The sequence below is a fragment of the Mus caroli genome, unplaced genomic scaffold (genome assembly GCF_978045245.1).
Source record: "Mus caroli unplaced genomic scaffold, Mus_caroli_1 scaffold_4, whole genome shotgun sequence".
NCBI classification, from domain to species: domain Eukaryota; kingdom Metazoa; phylum Chordata; class Mammalia; order Rodentia; family Muridae; genus Mus; species Mus caroli.
The window spans coordinates 140,376,323-140,400,622 of NW_028227259.1; the positions used below are offsets into that span (position 1 = coordinate 140,376,323).

General features: G+C 52.3%; 3 protein-coding genes across 4 annotated transcripts; 2 read left to right on the plus strand and 1 right to left on the minus strand.

Annotated features, from left to right (window-relative positions):
• Positions 1 to 664: 664 nt before the first annotated feature.
• Polr2j (RNA polymerase II subunit J) lies at positions 665 to 7,275 on the plus strand. The gene is made up of 4 exons (XM_021163028.1): positions 665 to 799; positions 4,058 to 4,147; positions 6,401 to 6,575; positions 7,068 to 7,275. The coding sequence occupies exons 1-4, from the start codon at positions 747 to 749 to the stop codon at positions 7,101 to 7,103; spliced, it is 354 nt and encodes a 117-aa protein (XP_021018687.1). The 5' UTR covers positions 665 to 746; the 3' UTR covers positions 7,104 to 7,275.
• Positions 7,276 to 7,393: 118 nt separating this feature from the next.
• Lrwd1 (leucine rich repeats and WD repeat domain containing 1) lies at positions 7,394 to 16,426 on the minus strand. The gene is made up of 15 exons (XM_085837299.1): positions 16,213 to 16,426; positions 14,847 to 15,081; positions 14,283 to 14,399; positions 13,655 to 13,795; positions 13,322 to 13,426; positions 12,653 to 12,775; positions 12,459 to 12,573; positions 11,825 to 11,934; positions 11,344 to 11,551; positions 10,827 to 10,899; positions 10,579 to 10,719; positions 8,188 to 8,279; positions 7,924 to 8,079; positions 7,731 to 7,840; positions 7,394 to 7,643 (listed from the first exon to the last, which is right to left on the minus strand). The coding sequence occupies exons 1-15, from the start codon at positions 16,290 to 16,292 to the stop codon at positions 7,503 to 7,505; spliced, it is 1,947 nt and encodes a 648-aa protein (XP_085693425.1). The 5' UTR covers positions 16,293 to 16,426; the 3' UTR covers positions 7,394 to 7,502.
• Positions 16,427 to 16,491: 65 nt separating this feature from the next.
• On the plus strand, positions 16,492 to 22,156 carry Alkbh4 (alkB homolog 4, lysine demethylase). Of its 2 annotated transcripts, XM_085837300.1 has the most exons (4): positions 16,531 to 16,635; positions 18,693 to 19,576; positions 19,931 to 20,128; positions 20,731 to 22,156. In XM_085837300.1, the coding sequence occupies exons 3-4, from the start codon at positions 20,069 to 20,071 to the stop codon at positions 21,316 to 21,318; spliced, it is 648 nt and encodes a 215-aa protein (XP_085693426.1). In that variant the 5' UTR covers positions 16,531 to 16,635; positions 18,693 to 19,576; positions 19,931 to 20,068; the 3' UTR covers positions 21,319 to 22,156. The 2 variants fall into 2 exon arrangements, with proteins under 2 accessions (XP_021018686.2, XP_085693426.1); XM_021163027.2 differs by lacking the exon at positions 18,693 to 19,576 and having other exon boundaries at positions 16,492 to 16,635.
• Positions 22,157 to 24,300: the final 2,144 nt, after the last annotated feature.

Below are 24,300 nucleotides of genomic sequence, written 5' to 3' on the forward strand. Positions count from 1 at the left end.
AAGATGAGCCATCAGGGAGGCTGGAGAAATGGCTCAGCAGTTAAGGGCCTTACTGCTCCTGTAGGGGACTGGAGTTCGGTTCCCAGCACCCACTGGGGCGGGGTGGGCGTGGGGGCTCACAACCACCTGTAACTCCAGCTCCAGGGGACCCAACCCTCTTGTGGTTTCCAAAGGCATCTGCATATATGTGCCCACACAGACATGCAAATAAAAATCTTTAAAAATAGGAAAAATAAAACAGATTGCTACAGAGACCGCTGAAAAATGGCGAGGTGCAAAGCTTTCATCGTGTTTTTAGTTACCTGTGTGCTCAAGAGAGGATGCACTGGCACCCCCAAGCTCCTCCCCTCCCTTCTTGCTCCACTGGTCCTCATCTAGAAGGCCTCATAAGTCCGCCAGTGTCGGCCCACCCGGGGGTCCTGCAGCAGCAGCCCACTTAGACTCTTAGTCCTATTCAGTCGGTACAGGGGAGCCAGCTACAGGTGGCTCAACTCCGGGCGCTAGATCACGCGCCAAAACACTCAGCGTGGACGCCTCGAACAAGGGTTCTAAACTGACGCATGCGCACAGCTCGCCCTCAGCCTTGCCTGCGCCTGCATTAGGTCATCCGGGCCGCCAGGGGGCGGGGGCCAAGTGCTTACTCTGATTGGCTGCGGCTGAGAAACCCGGAAGTGGTCGCGCTTCGGGGCTCTGTTGGCGGAAGGAGACTGCGGGTTGGTGTCGGGGAGCGAGAGCGCGGCGCTAGGATGAACGCCCCTCCGGCCTTCGAGTCGTTCTTGCTCTTCGAGGGCGAGAAGAAGTAAGTGGAGGCCGGCGGAGGCGGGGACGGTTGCATAGGAGCCTGCCGGCCGTCAGCTCCACTGGAGCGCCGCACTGCTCCTGCTTGGGGAAACCGAGGCGGGAGGCGGGCTTTGCTTTGAGTCTTCCGTGCTGCTCAATGCGAGTCTGCCCAGCTTCAGGCAGCGGCGCGAAGCACTGGCGCGTGCATGCATTTTGCAGTGGGAAATCGGAGGCTCTGGGACATGGAGTGACTTGCTCCAGAAACTTGGTTCATGATGACAGCTGTGAAGGGACAGAGACACAGCTATCTTACACTCCTCAGCAACCTGAGGGTTTCCCCTAGATTTTCAGGGATCCCGAACTTAGCCCAAACCCGGGTACGTGGCTCCACGCTAAAAAGAATTTCAGGACTCTTCGGTTTAGGGAAGCAGGATTGGTGGTTTTTAATTAAAGATACTTTAATATGGGCTTAAGCAGGAGGGTTCAGAGGAAGAGAGCGCTAAGAAAGTAAGACAGACGCAAGTTGGGTCTGTGTGCATTCAGAGAGCAGGGGGAAGTACTTTGCACTCGAGTGAGTACAGGCTTAGAGATTAAGCATCTAATTGTCTTTTGGAGGTAGGGTTTCTCTGTGTAGCCTCCTTGGCTGTCTTGGAACGAGCTTTGCAGACCAGACTAGCCTCAAACTCAGCGATCCACCTGCCTCTACCTGGGATTAACGGCCTGAGCCACCGGCTCTGGCTTTATGTAATTGTCTTAATGGTAGCCGGATACACTCTTTTGATGACTCAAAGTTTGCTGCGAACCCTTCTCTCTTGTGTAACCGTTCTCCCGTGTGTGTGCCCCTTCTTGGAGGTCAGCTTAGTCTCTATCTCAGTGGGAAAAGGTATGGAGGTGTTGTGCTAGGAATCGTTCGTGAACCCCAAAAGATCATTAAGGAGCCGTTTCCGATGTAATAGCATTAGGGTCTCTTTATCACAAGCTCGGGCTTGGGCTCTCCTCCAACCCAACCCTGACACAACAGGACAGGAAGAGAAGGCAGAGCAGCCTTGAACCCAGGACAAGGTTTTCTAGGAAGTGGGAGTGACGGGGTGTGGAGCTTGGCAGGTATCTAACTGAATGTCTGTTGTAAGCTGACAGGTGGTGCTTTGAAGGGAGACCATGAACAATCACAAACTATCTGAAAGTAGATCTGAAGCAACCAGACTAATCTTTGATTAACTGTTGCTAGGGAGTAACTCTGGGGTATGGGCCAAGGGACAAGCCATGAGGTCCTTCCTGGTACTTGGGTGCAGCTTGGGTTCTGCTGTAGGTCAAGTTCTCAGGCTTTTTTTTTTTGGGGGGGGGGTGTTCAAGACAGGGTTTCTCTGTATAGCCCTGGCTGTCTTGGAACTCACTTTGTAGACCAGGCTGGCCTCAAACCCAGAAATCCGCCTGCCTCTGCCTCCCGAGTACTGGGATTAAAGGCATGTGTCACCACGCCTGGCTTTTTTTTTTTTTTTTTTTAAGATGGAGGTGGCGAGTCCCAAGATGGAGTAGGTTTGGCCTCTCAGAGGTATACCCCAGTGGTAGATTGCTTACCTAGCATGCATGGGGCTCATTTCATCCCTGTATCTCAGGGATGAAATGAATCAGTCAGTCAATAAATAATGAAGTTCTTCAAGGAGATCCTCCGAGTTTGCTGGTACAGTGTACACTGCAGACCTGTAGCTGACACTTCTCATTCCTAAGAGGCTTCTATGCAGGGTTTTGTGATTGACATTTGATAGCTACTTCAGCCTTCCTTGGGGGCATATTCTCAACTGAGAGCCCGGTTGTTGTCCCATGAGCAAGAGCATTTGGCCATCTGGAAATGGTTCTGGTTGTCCCAGGCGCGTTGGTATTGGCAGCGGGTGGATAGCAGCAAGGGATACTGATAACAACCCTTGGTGCAGTAGACAGGCTCCCAGAAAAGGACAGTCGGGTCCAAAATATCCATGTTCTGGGCTGGCAACATGGCTGGAGTGCAGGCACCGGCAGGCAAGCCTGATGACTTGAGTTCAGTCCCTGGGACCACTATGGTACAAGGAGAGACCTGACAATTATAGGTTGTCCTCTTATCTCAGACAGGTGTGGACAAAGTAAGAAAATATTTGTGTACCGAGTTTGAAAAAAGTTTGAAAAAAGGAGCAATCCTTAACTGGGCGGTGGATTTTAATCCACCTTTAATCCCAGCACTTGGGAGGCAGAGGCAGGGAGATCAAGGCCAGCCTGGTCTACAGATCAAGTATGGAGAAATGTGGTCTCAAAAACAAAACAAAACAAAAAAAACCAAACAAAACCAAAGACTGCTAAGTCCATGCTCCCTGGTATATAAATAGGAGGCCATCACAGGGTAGAGGCGGTTCCTTGTTAACATTTATTGGTTGTCATGCCAAGGACTTGTGTGTAGACCCTCAGAAGAAACTGCTGAGTTCTGCTTCCAGTGTTTCTCCAGGGGCATGGGAAGTGGAGACAGGCGTGGTGTGTCCAGTTGGCAAAGGAGACTCTACCTTAAGCAAAGAGAAAGGCCAGGGTGGTGACTTAGGTGTTTCTCTATCCTCCTGCCTCAGCCTCCCAAGTTGCTGGGATTACTGGTCTGAACCACCAGGCAGGCCTACCTTGTTTATTGTTTGGACGGTGGGAGTGGTGGAGTTGAGACCCAGAGACTTGTACATGGGAGGCTAATGGTTGGCCACTGAGCCATGCCAGAGCTCTCAGAGTCCTTTACTGGTGAGTAGACTGAAAAAGGCCTCCCAGGGCTAGACCTGTAGCCCAGTGGTTGAGGGCTTTGCTTAGCACGCTCAAAACCCAAGGTGCAACTCCAGTAGCCACTGGGGATAGATAGTGGGGCTTGCAGAATGATAGACCTGGGCCTGCCTTGATTGTGAGGGGCCTTAGGGGTTAAGTGTCTCCTGGTCTCTCCCCCGTTTTCCGTGTGGCTCAGGCTGGCCTCAAACTCAAAGATCTACCTGCCTCTGCCTTCTAGATGCTGGGATCAAAGGCGTATGTTACCACAACTAGTTGGCTCATGTCCTTTAAGTAAGAATGTAGTCAAAAGCTAGTTTAGAGAACTGTTCATCAGTGGGGAAGGGCCAGGTAGCTTAGTTTCTGAGGTAGTGGGAACAGCCCAACTGCAGTTTCAAGAATATTTGACCACAGATGGGGACATTGTGACCCCCCAGGGCACATGGCTGGCTGAGGGCCAGTATCACACCCAAGGCTGGATGTGGGCTTGAGCTCTTGGCTCGTCTCTTTCCAGAATCACCATTAACAAGGACACTAAGGTTCCCAACGCCTGCTTGTTCACCATCAACAAAGAAGACCACACTCTGGGGAACATCATTAAATCGTAAGTCTTCTTCCGCAAGGCCGGGTCCTCTGTCAGTATCAGCAGGGCTCTGTAGGCTGAGCACACGTCCTCTGACAGTCCATTCTCTCCTCTGTGCTACAGTAAGTCAGTTCAGATACTTTCTCCAACCTGGTCTGACAGGTCTGTTCACAGAAGGCTGTTTCTGTGCTGGGGCCTCGTGTAGTGTAGGCGGGCCTCAGACTCACTGTGTGAGAGGACCTGATTATGGCCCCCTGATCCTCCTTGCCTCTGCTGGAATCCCAGCTGCCTGTTGGCTGGCCTATTTATGTAATATGACTGTGCAGGGAGCCCCAGCAATTGCCTCTGGGTCTTTTGGTTCACATCAAGTCAGGGAGTTCTAGCAAAGCAGGACTTTAATGAGCATTAAGAGGCAGTGTACTTGTCTCTAGCTGCATATGAATCAGAAAATGGCCTAGTCGGCCATCAGTGGAAAGAGAGGCCCATTGGTCATGCAAACTTTATATGCCTCAGTACAGGGGAACGACAGGGCCAAGAAGTGGGAGTGGGAGGGTGGAGGAGTGTGTGGGGGACTTTTGGGATAGCATTGGAAATGTAAATGAAATACCCAATTAAAAAAAAAAAAGAGGCAGTGTACTGTGACACACAGCCTTAATTTCAGCTCTCGGGAGGCAGAGACAGGCAGATCTCTGAGTCCAGCCTCGCCTACATAGTGAGCTCCAACACAGCCAACACAGCCAATACTCTGTCTCAAAAATAGAAACTAAAAGGCCAGCAGCAGCGTCTGCATTTGAGGGATTTGTGATACCCGCAACTCTTCTTTAGCTTCCAACTTTTTTCTGAGACAGGGTTTCTCTGTGTAGCCCTGGCTGTCCTGGAACTCACTGTGTAGACCAGGCTGGACACTGGTCAGAGATCTGCCTGCCTCTGCCCTGAGTGCTGGGATTAAAGGCGTGTGCTTGCCTGGCTAGCCTCCAAGTTTTTAAGGCTTATTTTGTTTTTGTTTTTTTCCCTTGAGTGTGATTGCCCTCTAAAAGTTTTGAATTCCCTGGAACAGGAATGGCTCCTATGGGCCATGGGTGCTGAAGATTGAACTTGGGTCCTCTGCAAGAGCAATAAATAAAAAAAAAAAAAAAAAAGGAAAAAATCTTTTTAATGAAGGTTTGCCTCCATATGACCTTTCATGTGTGCCTGTTACCCATGAAGGTCAGAAGGCGCTAGGATCCTCCAGAGTCAGAGGGTTGTTAGCTGCCACGTGGGTGCTAGGAACTAACTAAGCCATTTCTCTAGCTCAACCTGCAGCTTAAAAAGCTGCAGTCTATATTATGTGTCTGACCAGCCAGAAGAGGGTGTCGGAGCCCTGCCACCAGTTACAGGCAGTTGTTGTGAGCTACTGTCTATAAGAGCAATAGGTGCTCCGTGACTGCCATTTCTCCAGTCCAGTCTGAACTCGTGTATGGGTGCTTCTCCCGCATGTATGGCTGAGTACCATATGGGTCCTAAGATGCCTTAAGAGAGTGCTGGATCCCCTGGGACTGAGGTTAGATGCGAGCCACTATGTGGGTCTTGGAAGTGTAGCCAGGCTACCACTTAACTGCTCTTAACTGCTGAGCCATCTCCAGCCCCTAATTCTACAACTCTTCAGATATGTTTGGCAGGGCCAGTTGTACCTGCTTACTGTACCTAGGGATGGGGCCATGTATGTTTTAGCTTAGGAGCGGCCTGCAGCCACTGTCATGGGGTCTCAGTTTCTGTGGTGAAAGATGCCATCACCACATCAAAGATGCCAGGGGCCTTCACCCTTATAGATATGGTCTTGGGTCCCTCTAACTTGATTTTTCCCCACTCTAGTGCCTCATGAATGTTAGGCAAGTACTCCACCACTGAGCTATATCCCCAGCTGTTTTTTTCCTCTAAAGATTTATTTTTATGTATGTGAGTACACTGTAGCTGTCTTTAGACACACCAGAAGAGGGCATTGGATGCCATTACAGATGGGTGTGAGCCACCATGTAGTTGCTGGGAATTGAACTCAGGACCTTTGGAAGAGCAGTCAGTGCTCTTAACTGCTGAGTCATCATCTCTCCACCCCGACCCCCCACCCCCTAGCTGTTTTTTTTAGCTGCCTAGGCTGGTCTTGAACTTACAGTCCTCCGAGGAGCCAAGATGAAGGCCTGCACCACATGTACTTATTCACAACTGTGGGTAGGGGCTACTTTGGTTAGCAAGCCTGCCAGGTTTGACCTCCCTCACTGTGAACTCTGTGTTTCTCAGCCAGCTGTTGAAGGACCCGCAGGTGCTGTTTGCTGGCTACAAAGTCCCTCACCCCTTGGAGCACAAGATCATCATTCGTGTGCAGACCACCCCAGACTACAGTCCCCAGGAGGCTTTCACCAATGCCATCACAGACCTCATCAGCGAGCTCTCCCTTCTGGAGGAGCGATTCCGGGTGAGGGGCGGCTGTTGACTTATGTTGTATGATTTAGTAGTAGAGCTGCCCCACACACTTAGAATCCCCAGTGAGGGGCTGGGTCGGGTGCAGCCTGGGGGTGCAGTGTTTACCGAGCACAAAACCACCTTTGCCACTGGCTACTCTGGTTCGTAAGGCCCCAGAGACTCCAGGCTCTTGTCCAGCCATTCTTCCCAGGGTAGGACAGTTCTTGGTCTGGGGCCTCCCTGTAAGGTAAGCCTCCTTTGAGGTTTCACCCCACTGGGCGGGCATGTCCCAGTTGGCTCCATCCCCAGCCCTCAGCAAGCAGATGCCACAGGGCAGGGTGGGGGAAGCCTGCTGAGGTACCTGGAGCCTTTGGAGACTGGTCCACCCCCTGCTGTGTCCTCTGGAGTGTTGCATTTACAAGGACTGCAGCCCCAGTGTCTTGGTGCTGCACGATCCAATATGCTGGAGTCATTCCAGTGTAGTCACTGCCTTTGTCCCCCTCAGGTGGCCATCAAGGACAAGCAAGAAGGAATTGAGTAGCAGCTGAAAGAAGCGTTGCTTAGTGACTGGAAGGCTGGCACATACTTCCTCAGGGCCCTTCAGTTCACCACAATGGTGAGAGCCACTCTCAGCTCTCTAGCTGGGCACGGGGCTCTGCCCCATTCTGTACATAGACTGTTGTTTTCCTAATAAAAGCAGGGCAGAAGACGGGGCTGTGCAGTGTGTGGACTGTCACTCAGACCTGAACCACAGGCTGCTGGGCCTGCCTGAGTTAACCAAGGTAGAAACCCCAGTGGAGTCTGTGTGATTACACTCATGTCCCACTGGCCTCCACTCCACAATAGAGAATTTAATAAAAAATACTCACTGGTACAAACCCCTCTCCCATTGGCCCAAGCTAACAAGCCATGTCCTGACACACTGCCTTGTGCAGGCAGATTAGCATCTCTTCCAGATGGACACGATGTTGGAGTCTGTCAGGGCAGTGAGGTAGGTGAAGGCTGCATTGGCCACGACTGTGTTTATCATGGTCTTGGTCACTGGTTGGCCCAATGCTGTTGGCTGGGGCCACTTCAGGATCTGAGGAGGGAAGAAGGTGGCGCTAGGCTCCTGCTTACCCAACAGCAGCCCTAAGGGATACCAGGATCTGCAGGGTGCCAACAGTACCTGTGTTGGGGGCTGCAGAGTTGTTGCCTGTGGAGGCTGCTTCAGGAGGTGTTCAACATCGTAGATCCACACACTGCCTTCCTCGTCCCCACACAGCACGAGGTTTTTGCCTGCCAGGACAAGTGGGAGACTAAGATGGGGGTTGGGGAGGGGCAGGGGCAGAAAGGGAGTATAAAAGAGTGGGCAGGCTCACCGGGACAGGTGCTGAGTGAAAAGTAGGCCAGGTTGGTGGGTGACCATTGCAGCCGGACTAGGATGACTACGGGCAACACAGACTGTCTGCCCCGGCCTGCCCATGTCTGGCTCCAGCTCCACAGGTAGATGGTGCCCTGTCCACTACCTTTGGAGGCTGCAGGGAGAGGAGAGAGAGTCCAGGCTGGCTGCGTGCCCAAGCCAGCTGTCAATACAGCCTCCTCATTCCCAGCCTGCCCAGGGTGTCCCAGCTGGGCTCACTCACCCACCACGTCTTCATTCACAAATGCCAGCCCATCGACTCTTTGTCCTGACACGTTGGAGTCCTCAGAGAAGATGAAGTTCGCCTCACAAACCCTGCAGAAGATTCTAGCCTTACCCATGCATGGTCCTGCTTGGGGCTTGGGTTTTGGCCCAGAGAGCTTTAGCTGTGTCTTAAAGGGAAGTCACAGGGATGGATGGGATCATAGGGTCACCAGGGGCTTGACATCCAGGGTTGTAGGCCAGAGGATGCTTTCAGTGCCTCTTTCCCCACCACCAAGGACAGACAACAGCTGTGTGAAGGGAGCTTGGTTATTCACATCGACTCAAGCGTTCCCTGCTGTGGATTCCCTCTGTAAGCCCTCAAGGCACAAAAGTGCCCCCCTTCCCTAACAGAGGTCACACTCTCAAAACCATTCTTAATCAAACTTTCCCAAAAACTTCATACAGGTCGGTGGTACCGGTTCAAGAACCCTGGACAATCCCTCGGGGGTTTGCAGCGTGATGCCATGGTAACCGAGCGGTCCAAGGCATCCCCTTTCTTGCACATAATTGCTGGCATCACCACTGGAGTCGAGGGGTGACTACCTCCCAGCTATTTATCATAGATTTTCCTCTCAGTTCATCCAGGATCCCCAGCTGGTGGCTCAGAACATCCTTATCCGCCAGGGCCAAACAGACTCACTGGCTACCATAATGTTACAAAGTCAGTGAAGATTAGATTTACTAACAGCAGAGAGAGCTGGTCCTTGTCTCTTCCTCAGGGAGGAATCTTGTTTCTATGTCAACGAGTCAAGTACTGACAACTCGAGATGGATATCCAAACACATAAGAAACGTCTCGATGCCTCTGGCCAATGGTTCATAGATAGCCCAGGGTGGAATTGGATGCTACCCTTCTTAACCTCTTTTCCCCCTCTTTTCTAAATCCTACTAATCACATCCAACCTCATAAACTTCTTGCCTAGATTTCTTCAACAACAAAAAATTTCTAATCAAAATTTTCAGGCTGGAGAGATAACTCAGTGGTTAAGAGCGACTGCTCTTCCAGAGGTCCCATGGGATCCGATGCCCTCTTCTGGTGTCTGAAGACAGCACAGTGCACTCATATACATAAATAAATAAATACAACTCTAAGAAGTAAGAATGGTAAGACTTTGCATCAGTTGCTACTACAGTAGCTCAAGCTACTGAGCCAGAGACCTGCAACACAGGATTAGCCCTGATGTGAAGACCAAACTCTTCCCAAGGCCCTCGATGCCCCTGGCTAGCAGGATGTGGTCTAACGAAGCCCCAATCCCACCCTGACTATTTATCAATAGTAAATAAAAACGGGGAATGTTGACTATTCAGGCCTTTCCCTGCTCTATACTTATTTTCCTTTTGTAAACTTTGAAAACCTTCAAATCAGGAAAGAGGCCAGACCCCCGACCTAGCAGATCCAGGGCCAGGCACTGCCCCCAGATTTCCCTAGCACTAGCAGAGCGGTAACACTTTCCCTTGAGCAGAGATTTTGCTGGGGAAACCGCCCATGCAGAGCACAACTGTTAGTGACACGTTTGCTGAGGAAGCATCCCCAGCAGGAGCACAGTTGGTCCACTTGCATTGAGCAAACTGTCGCAGGAGCCAGAGCAGAACTTCTGTAGGGGAAGCCTTTCCCTTCCCAGCTGCAACACTTAAAACTGGCAAGGTCGGGGCTGGTGAGATGGCTCAGTGGGTAAGAGCACCCGACTGCTCTTCCGAAGGTCCAGAGTTCAAATCCCAGCAACCACATGTTGGCTCACAACCATCCGTAACAAGATCTGGCGCCCTCTTCTGGAGTGTCTGAAGACAGCTACAGTGTACTTACATATAATAAATAAATAAATCTTAAAAAAAAAAAAAAAAAGAAGCACCACCCAGTCAGCACCAGTCTCCATGGTCAATTTAAAAAAAAAAAAAAAAAACTGGCAAGGTCGCTGTGCCAGCATGGTGCCCTGAATCTGACCTCAGAATTCACGTAAAGGTGGAAAGAGAACCAACTCCAGGAAACCCTCAACCTCCACATGTGAACCCCCCCAACACACACACACACACACACATTCATTCTCTCTCTCTCTCTCTCTCTCTCTCTCTCTCTCTCAGGTCAAACAACAAAACCAAAACCACATGGACAGACGAGCCACTAAACTATATCAGCAATGCTTCTTCTCTGGGTACAGCCTCTCTTCACTACTCTCACTGAGCCCTGGGGTATACGCTACCTGCCCCTCCGTCACAGCCATGGCAGGAGGGTCACACACTGAAGGACAGGACTAGGGCTCGCTCAAGTGATTGGCTGCAGGGTGGTGACGAGAACGCCCCTGATCACAGCTTCTAGGCAGCCCATGGAGCTGGGTCCAGCCCAGCATCCTTACCTTTGCTTCTGGGGCTGATCTAGCCTCACGTCCCAGCAGTAGCAGCCACCCTCACAGCCAGCCAGTAGGAAGTCGTCTGGGCAGGTGGCAACAGGACAGAGGCGCAAGGGGACAGAACCACAGTTGAGCGTGAGGAGCTGGCTGTCAATGTGTAAGGAAAACCATGAGTCAAGGGCCATGAACGTCCCCCGCAGCAGCTGCCCCACCCCCAGCAGCCCTCCCCGCTCCAGCCCAGTCCACGGCCTCACCGAGCCTGGAACTTGTAATCCTGGTTGGGCACCCCAATGTCCCAGAGGATGATCCGTTTGTCGTAGGAAGCAGCTGGGGTAGAGGAGAGAAGGAGCCCTGAGAAAAGGCCATCTCCTCCTGCGACTGTGGTCACTCAACCAGCTCATCAGAGGCAGAAAGGGCAGCCTGTGGCTAGGAGAAGAAGTCCTAGGCCCACAATCCCCACAGTCCTGCCTGAACCTAGTGTGCACGGCTTCATAGCCGTCTTTGCAGCACATCTGTCTCCTCTGTTGAGCTCACCATACCCAAGGGGCAGGGTTAAATCCCCTGGTGTCAGGCAGAGACACAGAGGAGCCCAAGTTGCTAGGAAACTTCAAGGCCACATAGCATGCTAGAAATAAAGCTGGAACGGAGATCCTGAATGGCCAAGAAGCTACCTCACTTCTGAGTAATGCTACCTGGGCCCAGTATGCTGAGCCCCGCCACCTCAGAAGAGTTCCTAAGGCTGCTGGGAAAGTCCAGAGGTGAGCATCTTACTGAAGAGGTGAGTCTCATGGCTGGGGCTGAAGCAGAGGGTGGCAATGGCCTTCTTATGGGCCCGGATGACGCTGCAGCAGAAGCCTGCACGAACATGCAGCAGCCGGACCATGCCTCGGAGGCCTGCAGCTGCCAGCATGTTCCAGCGCTTCTTGTGGCCTGCCTGGGTGACCACCGTGAGGGCTGTCCAGGCCACTGAGAAGAACTCCTGCGGATGGAAGGAAGAAAACAGCCATGAGCAGGGAACAGGAGGCAGCCTGCCTGGAGGGCTGGTCTGGAACACAGAGAAGCTCCCAGGAGGGCCATAGGGACTGAGCGCTTCCTGCCTGGAACATCCCCTACACACCCCACCCATGAAGAGCTGGAGGACCTGAGACTCTGGGTCCTATCCCCACCAAAATAGTTAAAAGTCACAGGAAACAGCCTCAGGGCTCCTGTCCCCAAACCTGGCAGTCTTCAGGAAGGGGACCCTGGCACTCACCTCGCCTGGTACCTTGTACTTATGGAGTACGAGGCCTGTCTGGCAGTCTATCACGCAAACAGCCTCTCCACCACATGTGGCCACGGTCTGGGACGGGGCTCTCGAGTGTCCTGTTTTATGGGATCAGCCACATAAATATCTTCTTTATAAAGCTCCTCCCTACTGGCCTCCTCACCTCACAATTATTTTTATTTTTATTTTATTTTATTTATTTATTTTTGTGTGGCACAGGGAATAGAATTCAGGGCCTCACACATGACAGGTGAGGTTTCTACCACTATACTACATCCACAGCCTCCTTTCTACCTTTAAAAAAAACTAAAACAGTGGTTCTGTGCCTGTGTCATGTCAGGGTGTGTGCATGAGTGCAGATACCCACAGAGGCTGAAGAGGGCATCAAATCCCCTGGAGCTGGCGTTCCTGGCAGTTGTGAACTGCCCATGGGAAACACTAGCAACCAAACTTCAGTCCTCTACAGAACAGCACTCTTAACCAGGGAGCCATCTCTCCAGCTCTTTCTATCTTGAGATCAATCAATCTCATGGAGTTTCCCAGGTATCTTTCCATCTCTCATCTTCTGCTGAGCACCACCCTGTGACCCAAACCTCCCACTGCCCGTTGGCCCAGCACGTACCCTCCTCGCGGGCCGGCTCAAAGGCGCAGGCCCACAGCTGGGTCTCCAGGTCTTTTGGGCTGTTGTTTCTGCTATGACACTGCAGGAAGTGCAGGGGTTCCAGGTGTAGGGCAGCCTGTGGGGGCACAGGTGGTCACGGTTGCCCCCTGGCCTGCTCCCTCTGGCCTGCTCCCCCTGCCTTGTGGGGAGCTTACCTGCCCTCCATCAGCACCCATAGGACTGCCCTCAGCCTGAGCTGGTGGGAGAGCACGCACCCGCTTGCTGGGAGGGAGGGTGACTGGGTCTTTACCTGGCCGTTTTGAAGCCACCTCTCTGGCCTGTGGAAGGAAGGGGACTTTAACCATGTGACCATGCCCCAAGGTCCCTCCCCTGACTACACACCTAACTATACACCCTCTCAAAGGCACAGAAAGCAAGAACTGGGCCACAGGGGGACCTTGCTCCGTGTTAGGGCTGGGCACTTAAAATGTTCTCTGAGAGCCTAAAGGTTAAAAGGCTGGGATAGCAGACTATGGGGCTACTCTGGAGTACAGTGAAGGTGAAGAGACTCAGGCATCCCTTGAAGGGGGCACTGGGACACTGGTTCCCCTTTCTCTCTTTGGTTCTTGATGGCCACAAGATTCACAGCCCATCCCCATAAGAGACACAATATGTACAACCTTAGAACCAAGGAACTATGGAGTGAAACGGTAAACCCAAACCAACCTTTCTTCCTTGTAAATCAATTACCTCATGTATGCGGTCATGGCAAGGGAAGGCTGACTGTTCTACTTGGGCATCACCTGAGTTTATGCAGAGGGCCGTCTGTGTTCTAGTGCAGAAAGACCCAGGGCCCTCCCAGCCACGTGGATGGAACTGCTCACCCTGAACTTGGAGGCACCCGCAGCCTGGGGATGCTCCTCGGGGACCTTAGCATCTTGCACCTGGGCCCCACCTGAGGCCACCAGTTCCTCTGCGATCATCCGCACCTGGGTGAGGCCAGGCCATCAGCTGGCGGAGAACAGTCTCGGGTGTCCCTCCCTCCCCCTCCCCAAATACCTGCTCACGGGGAGCTTGTACCTCTCCATAGGAAATGACCCAGCCAACCCCCCACAGTGCCCCAACCCTTCACAACCAGGAACTTCTCCAGAACAACTGAGAGTCAGGAAAACCAAACCCCCGTCATGATGCCCCCAACCCCAGCCTCCATGACGTACCCGCCACTGCGTGAACTCCATGAGCGATTCAGGGCCGTAACACACATCCCTGACGGCAGACTTCATGAAATCAGCCCGCACCTTGTCAGTTTCCTCCTCAGGGCTCACAGTGGCTATGAACTTCTGCCAGTGAGCTGTGACCTGCGATAAAAAAACCAGAACTGTCCCCGCCCAGCCTGGGTCTCCAGTCTACACACAGCACCTCCACCCTAACTCCTCCGGACCACACAGTAGACTGACTATACCACCTTCTAGAAACTACTCAATATCTAGTATCTAGACTTGAAATCAGTCTGGTTCAACTGAGCATGGTGGCGATCCCAACACGTGGGAGGCTGAGGCAGAAGAGTGCTAGGCCACCTGGGCTATATAAGCAAGAAAGACCATGTGTCAAAAACCAGCTCACTGTGCGTCTAGCTTCGCTGGTGTCCTGCTGTGCTCGCTGCATACCTTGGAGACAGGGTCTCCAAACACAGGAAGAAAGGAATAAAAAAAAACAGACTCACCACCTCAGACCTGAGGCTGTCTGGGCAAGAATCTCGGTTACACAGCTCCAAAACTCCACTTCTGTCCCCTCAGTACCCAACTGCTATGACCAAGGACCCCACCCCGACGCCATCACCCTTACCCGGTCCGTCAGCTCCCGATCTAGATTCTCCACCTGTGAGCTGGTGGAGGCCGTGTCCTTGCCATTCACCTTACGAAGCTTGGGCAGGAGAAAGGAGACTTTGAGGTTGTCACTGACCTAACGGAAGAAGAGATAACAGAAAGCCAGGAAGGAGTAAGGACACATGCCTGGAATCTCAACGTTCGGGGAGTGTACGGTAGGGACGCTTCAAGTTCAATGTTGGTCTGGGTTTCAGAGCAAGACTCTTTGCCTCAAACAAGCAAAGCAACAAAAACCCAAACGGAGTGGATATGTAGCTCAGGGGGCAGACTGCGTGCTTAGCAAGCACAAAGCCCAGAGTTTGAGCCCCAGCACCGCATAACTGGGCTTTGTGGAACATGGTCAGAACTCAGGAGGTCAGAGGCAGGAGGAGCAGAAGTTTAAGGCTATTTGCGGACCCACAGTTAATTTGAAACCAGCCTGTGCTACATCGGACCCGGTCTCAAAACAAAATGGAAACGGGGGGAGGAGGGCTGGGGGGGAATGGAGCCTGAGTCTGCCCCACAGAGTCCTGGTCCCTCTCACCGTCAGGAAGGGGTTGCCTTCCAGATTGAGCTCCTCAAGTTCCGGAAACTGGTGCAAGGCAGTGACATCCCCGAGCTGGTTGTTGGTACAGCGAAGGATGCGCAGATGGGACAGGCCCAGATTAGCAGGCAGCGTCTCCAGCAAGTTGTTTGAGAGGTCAAGTTCCCTCAGCTTCTTCAGACGCCCCAGGAGATTGGGATCCAAGTGTTCTGAGAGCAGCTGCAGCCCTGACAGACTGGGGTGAGGGCAGAGATCAAGAGAGCTGAGGGGGCGGGCCGGACCCTCCCATCTAATCACCCCGTCTGCCCCAGAGGGGTTTCCACCAACAAAGTTCTTGTGCAAGCATGAAGTTTGCTTTAGACTGGGCTAGCCTGAACTATGTAGACTAGGTTGGCTGCAAAACTCAAGAGATCCCATCCTACACAACTCATTGCGTAGTCCAGGAAAGCCTTGAACTTAACGCTCCTGCCCCTACCCACGTGCTGGGATGACAGGCATGTGCCACCCCTTGGGGGCTGTTCAGGTGTTGATAGGGATGGAACCCTAGGGATACTCAGGCTCTGTGCATGTCTAGTAAGCAATGTAGCAACTGAGCTATGCCAACAGTTCTAGCCTTCTCACTTGCTAACTTACGTCTCTCTGTGTTACAGAGTGTCTATGTATCTGTGTGTGGTGTGTGGACAGGAATGGGCACAATCAAAGCGTGATTAAGGAGGTCAGGATTTTAGGGAGCGGCTTTGCTCCATTGTCTGGGCCCAAGGGATTGAACTCAGCCTGATGACAGACAGGTACCTTTATCTGCAGATCATTTCTGTGGCCCGTCTTCCCTCCCTTAAAGGGTACCTTGTTGTTGGGCCGCAGTGGCACACGCCTTTAATCCCAGCACTTGGGAGGCAGAGGCAGACGGATTTCTGAGTTCGAAGCCAGCCTGGTCTACAGAGTGAGTTCCAGGGCAGCCAGGGCTACACAGAGAAACCCTGTCTCAAAAACAAACAAGCAAACAAACAAACCAAAAATGACTTTAGAGCCTAAGACTTCCAAGTTCCTTCTTGTTTTTACTAGTTCCTGCTAGCCCGTTCCGTGCTACACAGGATCCCTCAACATCCCTTAATATCTCATCAGTCTTTCCACTCCGCGCAAGGCTAAGGGCGTTCGCTCCAGGTTTACCCGACACTGGGGGTTGGCTACCAATCTCCCACATCTCCGTTTGGCGCGAGATTCGACTGAGGCTCGAATCCCGGATAACAGAATAACCGGGGCAGGAGGAGGAGACGGAGGGGTCTGAGTCTTGCATTCCGCCCATCAAACCACCCTGGCGGGGAAGAACCCCACGCCCCGGATCCGCTTCAACCCCACATGCTCTTACTTCAAACTCTGAATCTTCCCCAGCTTATCCGTCTTGGGTCGCCCACGTTGCAGGAGCAGCTGCGGCGTGAGAGGAGCCATGGGTGGCCGAGGGCTCAACCGAACCAGCGCATCCACGAAGTCCGGTCGCTAAGGCCCGCTGCCGGGGAGCCCAGGAGGTGGCGCACAACAAACCCTTTGCGAGTCCGTTGCGACCGGAAGGAAGCAGAACGCCAGCCTTACGCCCCACCTCCTGCTTCTGCGATGACTACAACTCCCAGCAGCCCCTGCGCCTCGCGCCTGCGCTCTTAACTGCTCGGAGGACGCTATGGCGGCGGCGGCTGAAGTTTCTCATTTGCAGGAGTGCGGCTGTAAGGGCATCCGGACCTGTCTTATCTGCGAGAGACAACGCCACAGGGACCCGCCCTGGCAGATCTGCCTTCAGGTACGGACTAGGAAAAGAGCCATAGCCAGAAAATCTATTCATCTTAATGGGAAACTAAGGCCCAGCTTGCCTGTAAAACAGCCAAGGACCAAAGCCTCGCGGTAGGGGAGTTGTTTGGAGCGCTTATATCTTCAATATTCACAAAACCCAAAAGGTGGACGTTTCCCAAGTGCCATCGGCTGATTAATGGAAGGGCGGGGAAATGTTGGCGCACGCCGAGATCTCTGCATTTGAAAAGCAGAGAGGCTGGAGAGCGGACCTCAGCCGCCCAGCAGGTTTTAGGAGTTACCTTGGCAGTAGGGAAGCGGCTGTCACACATCATCTCTGTGACTTTGGGGGGTGGGGGGTGGGGGGCAGTGGTAAATAACTTGGACTGAATACCTGGGGTCTGGTTGTGAGCACAAGGGAGACTGAATGGAAATGGTAGGGAGTGCTGAACACTAGGCCGCCTGTATTAGTCAGGGAATGAGCGACTTAAGACAGCACAGGCAGCCGGGCAGTGGTGGCGCATGCCTTTAATCCCAGCACTCGGGAGACAAGAGGCAGGTGGAATTCCGAGTTTGAGGCCAGCCTGGTCTACAGAGTGAGTTCCAGGACAGCCAGGACTACACTACAGAGAAACCTGTCTCCAAAACAGGCTTTGATTTGGGGGAAATTTTTTTTTTTGAAAACAAACCTGTATGAATCAGCTTTACAGCCGGGCAGTGGTGATGCATGCCATTAGACTTAGCACTCGGGATGCAGAGGCAGGCGGATCTCTGTGAGTCCCAGGCTAGCCTGATCTACATAGGGAGTTCCAGGAAAGCCCATCTTGAAAAACAAAAACAAATCTGTCTTACAAGATACTAATAGGATCAGGAGTCAGGTAGGCCAGGAAGAATGTTAAAATGTTTCCCTTTTAGCTCTCTGTTGACCACAGCTAATACCTTCCATCAAAATGGGCAATGGATGAATGAATGAATGAATGAATGAAAAATAATCTCAGAGCATTTGTATGGCCCTGGCAGTGCTGTAGCAAGTTGCTGGGATGCATAGCCAGGGGAATGCTTGAGTAGAGGCCTGAGATAGGGGCTGTGGGTGGCTGAGGTGACACTTAAGAGATCAAAGGGGCCTGAGCAAAGTTTTTAGTTTTAGTTATTTTCTTTAGTTAGAGGCCCCACGGTGCCCCCTCCATAAGCTAAGATTGCAGGCATATGTCACCATGTCTGGATCATAGCAGCATTCAGAGTGACCAAACACCCAAGTGTTTATTATATCAACTGGTGAACTGAAGAGTGGGCAGTGTTGGTGCTGGCTTGAGGGAGGTCAAAGAGAGCTACATATCAAGTTTCAAACCAGACTAAGCTGAATAAAAGCCTGTCTCGACAGAACAAAGGAAAGAAAGAGGCAAACCATAAACTAATAAGAGATTTTTAAAAATCTCGGATATCCATGCAGTAGATATAAACCTTAGACAGGAAGGAAAATCTCACGCAAGTTCCATAGGGATTCACCTTGAAGACGTGCTGCTAAAAGAAGGAAGCCGGTCTCTAGCTGGAGGCCTGGTCTGGAGATAGAGCACCTGCCTAGCACCGCCCAGTGTGGGGCTGGAGAGATGGCTCTGCAGTTAAGAACACTAACTGTGCTGGGCGGTGGTGGCGCCCGCCTTTAATCCCAGCACTTGTGAGGCAGAGGCAGGCAGATTTCTGAGTTCGAGGCCAGCCTGGTCTACAGAGTGAGTTCCAGGACAGCCAGGGATACACAGAAAAAACCTGTCTCGAAAAACCAAAAAAAAAAAAAAAAAAAAAAAAAGAATACTGACTGCTCTTGCAGGTTTGCCTCCCAACACCCAAGTCGCTGGCGCCCTCTTCTGGCCTTGGAGGGCACATGTGCATTGCCATGCACAGATACAAACATAGAAAGAACTGCCCTAGTGAGGGGCTTGGGATGGGCCTCTGTGGTAGAGTGCTTGCCTAACATGCTAAGGCCTGGATTCCAGGGATCTCATGTAGCCCAGGCTGGCCTTATTCACTATATAGTGAAAGATGACCATGAACTCTTTTTCTTTTTTTTTAAAGATTTATTTATTATTATATCTAAGTACACTGTAGCTGTCTTCAGATGCACCAGAAGAAGGCATCAGGTCTCATTACGGATGGTTGTGGGCCACCATGTGGTTGCTGGGATTTGAACTTCGGACCTTCGGAAGAGCAGTCGGTGCTCTTAACCACTGAGCCATCTCTCCAGCCCCCAGACCATGAACTCTTAATGGTCCTGCCCTACCTCCTGAAGACCAGGATTATAGACCTCTGCTGCCACACAGGGTTTTTTGCAGTGCTGGGGAAGGAACCCACGGCTTCATGCATGCTGGGCAGGCCTATGCCATCTGAGCTACAGCCGCAGATTTATGATGCCCCTACATTTTATGTACATTGGTGTTTTACCTGCATGTGTGAGGGTGTTGGATCTCCTGGAACTGAAGTTATGGACAGTCGTGAGCTCTCCCGGTCGTCTGGAAGAGCGGCCAGTGCCCTTATTCGGCGAGCCTTCTCTCCAGCCCTAAGATGGCATTTCTACTACTGCACCTCTTAGTCTCAGAGGAGGCAGGAGCAGGGCTGAGGAAGACACACATCTGTGGCTTCCCATAAGCATTGGCCAGCCCCTGGCCACCCAGACCACAGCCTTACGGTTAGCCCTGCTTCTCAGACTCCTGATGCAGGCTCCTGTCCTTTATCTTTTTGCTCCTGAGGGGTCGGTGATACTCACAGTGCCAAAGGAATAGTGCCCACATCCCCCAGCCTCAGGCCAGGTCCTCAGAGAAGAAAAACACAAACGAGAGAATGAGAATCCCATGCCTGAGGCCTGAGGCCAGGTTCAGTCTGCATCACCCCTGCTGCGACTCCAGGCTCCTCTCCAAGTTGCTTTAGTTCCAAGAAGAGCATCGGAATCCCAGAGGCTCCTGGTGGGTCCCGGGCACATGTGGCTATTGTGGGTCTTTGCTGGTTCCAGGGCGCTTCTGTTTGGGGTGTATGTGTGTACGGGTGTATGTGTGTACAGGTGGAGGGCAGAGGATAACCCAGGTGCCCACCTTGGTGTTTTGAGAGAGTCTCACTGGCCTGGAGTTTTCTAAGAGGCCAAGCTAGCTTGCCCTTGGTCTGACCTTTGCCTCCCTCCCCAGCTCTAGGATACAGGCATCCATGACCACACCCAGCTTATTACATTTGGGTTTTAGGGGCTGGAGCTCAGGTCTCTGTGCTTCTTGCAGGGTAAGCACATCAGCAGCTCACCCACTCTGCCCTATCTCTGTCTTTTACAGAAAAAATGCTGTTTCCTCTACTGCCCGGACACAGGCTGGGCCTTGGGGGCCGAGGGCTCTGACTTGGAGGGTTGGGCATTCCCCTTCCCAGGAGTGACACTGATACAGGACTTTGTGACCCCAGAGGAAGAAGCTGAGATGGTGCGTCTGATGGACTGCGACCCCTGGAAGCTCTCACAGTCCGGGAGGAGGAAGCAGGTACGGTGGCCTGAGCTGAGCCAAGGGACGGTCCCTTTGGCAGTGGCCCCTGGCTACCTCCTGTAGCCACACCCTAGGGATCTTTGGTCACAGTGGGTGTGGACTTCCTCATCAAGGGTGGCTGCTGCGTCTCTTTGCGGATGTCTCTGCGGCTGTCTCGTTGGTGAGGGGATGCCAAATTCTAGGTTGGATTTCTATCCTGTGTGCTGCTAGAGGCTGCTGGGCATCACCCGTTTCCATTGCGACTCTCACCCCTCACCTGTATGTCTCACCTCCTATCTCTCCCCTTCCTCGTTATCTCTCCCTTACCACAATGTAGTCAGTGCCTTAGTAGCTTCAAAGGTGCTCCTCACCCTTTGCTCCTGGCACCATAGTGCTGGGTTAGAGTTCTGGTGACATCAGCCAGTTGGAGGTCCCTTCAAGCTTTGTCCTGTGCCGGGACAGCCCCAGCCACCCACTCTGCCCCTGACCTCTGAACAGATGGAACAGTCCTCCTACCTTGGCTTTCTGGGTCCTGGGATTTCATGTGCACACCAGCCATGCCCAGTTTGTGGTTGGCATGGCTTAAGCTGGGCCACTTCTCCTTCCTGTCTCCACTGCAGGACTATGGCCCTAAAGTTAATTTTCGGAAGCAGAAGCTGAAGATGGCGGGCTTCCAGGGTCTCCCTGGCTTTAGCCAGAAGGTAGTCCAGAGAATGGGCCTTTACCCGGGGCTGGAGGACTTCCAGCCTGTGGAACAGTGCAATCTGGACTACAGCCCTGAGCGGGGCTCCGCCATCGACCCCCACCTGGATGACGCCTGGCTGTGGGGCGAGCGGTTGGTGAGCCTCAACCTCCTGTCAGCTACAGTGGTGTCCATGTCTCCAGAGGCCCCTGGCAGCCTGCTTCTCTGCTCAGCCCCCTCCGTCAGACCTGATGCTTTTGAGGACAGCATTGTGGCTCCTAGCAAGTCTGTCCCCTGCCAAGAGGTGGAGGTGGCCATCTCAGTACCCCGCCGCTCCCTGTTGGTGCTTAGAGGGGCCTCGCGGCACCAGTGGACACACGCCATCCACCGCAGACACATCAAGGCCCGCCGTGTGTGCGCCACCTTCAGGGAGCTATCCAGTGAGTTCCTGCCTGGAGGGAAGCAGCAAGAACTGGGCCAAGAACTGCTGCAGGCTGCACTCTCGTTCCAGGGGAAACCGGTATGATGCCTCCCAGGGCCCAGGAGCTATCACTGGCCTGGCCGAAAGCTTGGCTCCAGCACAACCGTCGGAGGGGCTAACACTGAGGTCTCCCCACAACAGTAGATTCGTGGGGGTTTTTTGAGACAAGGTCTCATGTAGCCCAGGCTAGCCTCCAATTAATTATGTAGCTAAGGATGACCTTGGACTCTTGACTTTTCTACCTCCTCTTCCCAAGCTCTGGCTTGATTGTTTTGTTTTGTTTCTCTTTTTTGGGACAGGGTCTCCGGCCTAGACTGGCCTCAGACTCTGTGTCCAGCCAAGGATGACTTTGAACTCCTGATTCTCCTGCCTCTACCTCTTGAATGCTGGGATTTCCAGCATGCACTATCATATGCAGCTTTTGTCTGTGCCGGGATGGCAGCAAGCGTTCTGCCAGCTGAGCTACCCCCCCTAGCCTGTTGGGGGTTTTTGAGACAAGGCCTCACATGGGCTAGACCGGCCTGGAACTCTCCATCCTCCTGCCTCAGCCTCCCAATCGCTGAGGTGACAGCGTACTGGTGACGTTTTATGAGGAGCCATCTGACCCTTGACGTCATGAGCATCGTATGCCCTGCCCGGAGCTGGTTCTGCTGGGCCTGGGCTGCGGCCATCCCTCAGCTCACTGAGTATCATATGTGGAGGGATTGAGTCTTTTAGAACTTCAGTACTTGGGACGAGTAAGATGGCTCAGTAGCTAAAGGCGCTGCCACCAAGCCTGACGTTCAGTCTCTGCCATCCACATGGTGAGAGGAGTGTCCCCTGATCTCCACACGTACATCACCCCCTTTGATAAAATTCATAATAAAAGAAAACCCTTGGTCTCATGTGAAATGAATCTCTCTTTTTCCCATCCCTGTGTGAGGTAGTTGTACTTATTTTGTTTTGTTTTAAAACAGGGTCTCACTGTGTAGCCTTGGCTGTCTTGGAACTCGCTTTATAGACCAGGCTGTCCCTAACTCATAAAGATCTCTACCTCTGCCGCTGAGTAAGTGCCGGGATTAAAGATACGCACCAATCCACGGAGCCCAACTCTTTCCTTTTTTTTTTTTTTTTTTTTTTTTGAGATAAGCTCCCCATTTGTAGTACAGGCTGGCCTCAAGATTTTACCAGTCAGGACCCAAGGATTAAACTTAGTTAAACTTGGTTTTTAAAATTACATTGACTTAGTTATTTAGTTATGGAAGCAGGCACAGCTCTGCGTATGGAGGACAGAAGACCGTGCAGGCCAAGGTGGAAGGTAGAGTTGTGTGGCTGGCCTGCATGACAGCCCTGTACCTCCAGGAAAGGGTCATAGCCTCAGGGTTTGTGATACCAAGTTTCGGGAGTGTTTCTGTGTGCAGATTGGAGACTTACATGGCTGCAGTGCACTTGCTCTGTGCATGCATGGGGGGGGGGGGGTAGCTGCAGCCGCATGCATGTGGTATCCGTGAGGTCAGTGAACCATCGGAGGGAGTCCAGTTTCTGTCTTCCTCGTGGTGGTTCTGGGGATTGGACTCCATTAGCCTAGGCAGCAAAGACCTTTCCAGGCGGAGCCATGTCACTAGCCCCTCAGCTGTCGTTGTTCGGGCGCCATGCATTGTGTGTGACAGGGTCTCTAGTTTGCCTGCAACTCTCCAGGCAGGCTGGGCTGGCTGGCACCGAGCACAGGAACCCACCTGTGTGTTCATCTCCAGCCCTGGAATCACACCTGCCCCCAACCCAGCTCTGCGGGCTCAGGCGTTCCTGCATGCTGGCCAGCACCTGCTGACTGAGCAAAACTGTAGTGACAACTTTGGAATTTTGGTTTCCTAAGAAAACACAAAAGAATCTGTTTTGGTTTTAATCCCAGATATAGGATATGGGGCTGCTCCAGACTGTCCACAGCAGCTGACTATGATTTACCTTGTGCCCTAGCAGGGATGTGACTTAGCCAGTGGTCGGTAGTTACTGTGATTGTGTGACACTTGGGATTCTGGGGACTTTTCAGAGAGTATGTATGCTAGGGTGGCTGGAGTATGTATGCAAGAGGGGTGGCTGTCATGCTGTGTTAAGTAGTTGTGTGCAAAGAAGAAACAAGAAATTAGCGGGCTGAAGAGATGGCTCAGGGTTAAGAACACTGACTGCTCTTCCAGAGGTCCTGAGTTCAGTTCCCAGCAACCACATGGTGGCTCACAACCATCTGTAACGGGATCTGGTGCCCTCTTCTGGTGTGTCAGAACACTATACACAGTAAATAAATAAGTCTTGGAGGAGGAGGGAGAAGTAGTAGAAGTTAGATATCCTAATGGCAAAGATCAAACTTGCCCCAAGGATCTTGACACCCCAATCATCAGAAAGTAGGGGAACATGGCCCCCTTTCAGACCCCTGACTTTGTTCAGGGATGTCTTTTCTCTATCCTTTTTCCTCTCTTATATAATGTTAAGGGGTTGAAAGGGTGGAAGAAAGAAGAACCCACAAAGTAGCTGAAGACTGGCTACACTCCCCAGTCTCTGTTTTATTTTTATTTTGGAAATTATTATCTTTTAGTTATGTGGTTTGCTGGATACATGTTGGTACACCATGTATGCAATACCCATAGAGCCCACAAGAGGGCACTGGATCCCTGAACCTGGAGTTACAGACAGTTGTGACCCTCCTTGTGGGTGCTTGGAATGAAACCTGGTCCCTCTAGGTTAGCCAATGCTCTTCACTACAGAGCCGTCTCCCCAACACCAATGGCTCTGTTCTTTCTGACCTCTCTCAAAAGTAGCTGAGACTTAGAAACTGTCTAGAAAGTCTATACAAGCCCTGAAAAGGCCCTGTGTGAGGCAGCTTGCTTCCCTATTGATTCACTGAGCCTAGGGCCCATCAGAGTGAATAACAGGCTTTCAGACTACCATCGCTGCTGCCCCTGCATCCTCTTACACAGAGTATGATGAGGCTGGGTAGAATGGTAGAGTCCAGTGGTAGTCAGTGGTAGAGTCCCTGCCTAGAATCCCCCAGTGAGG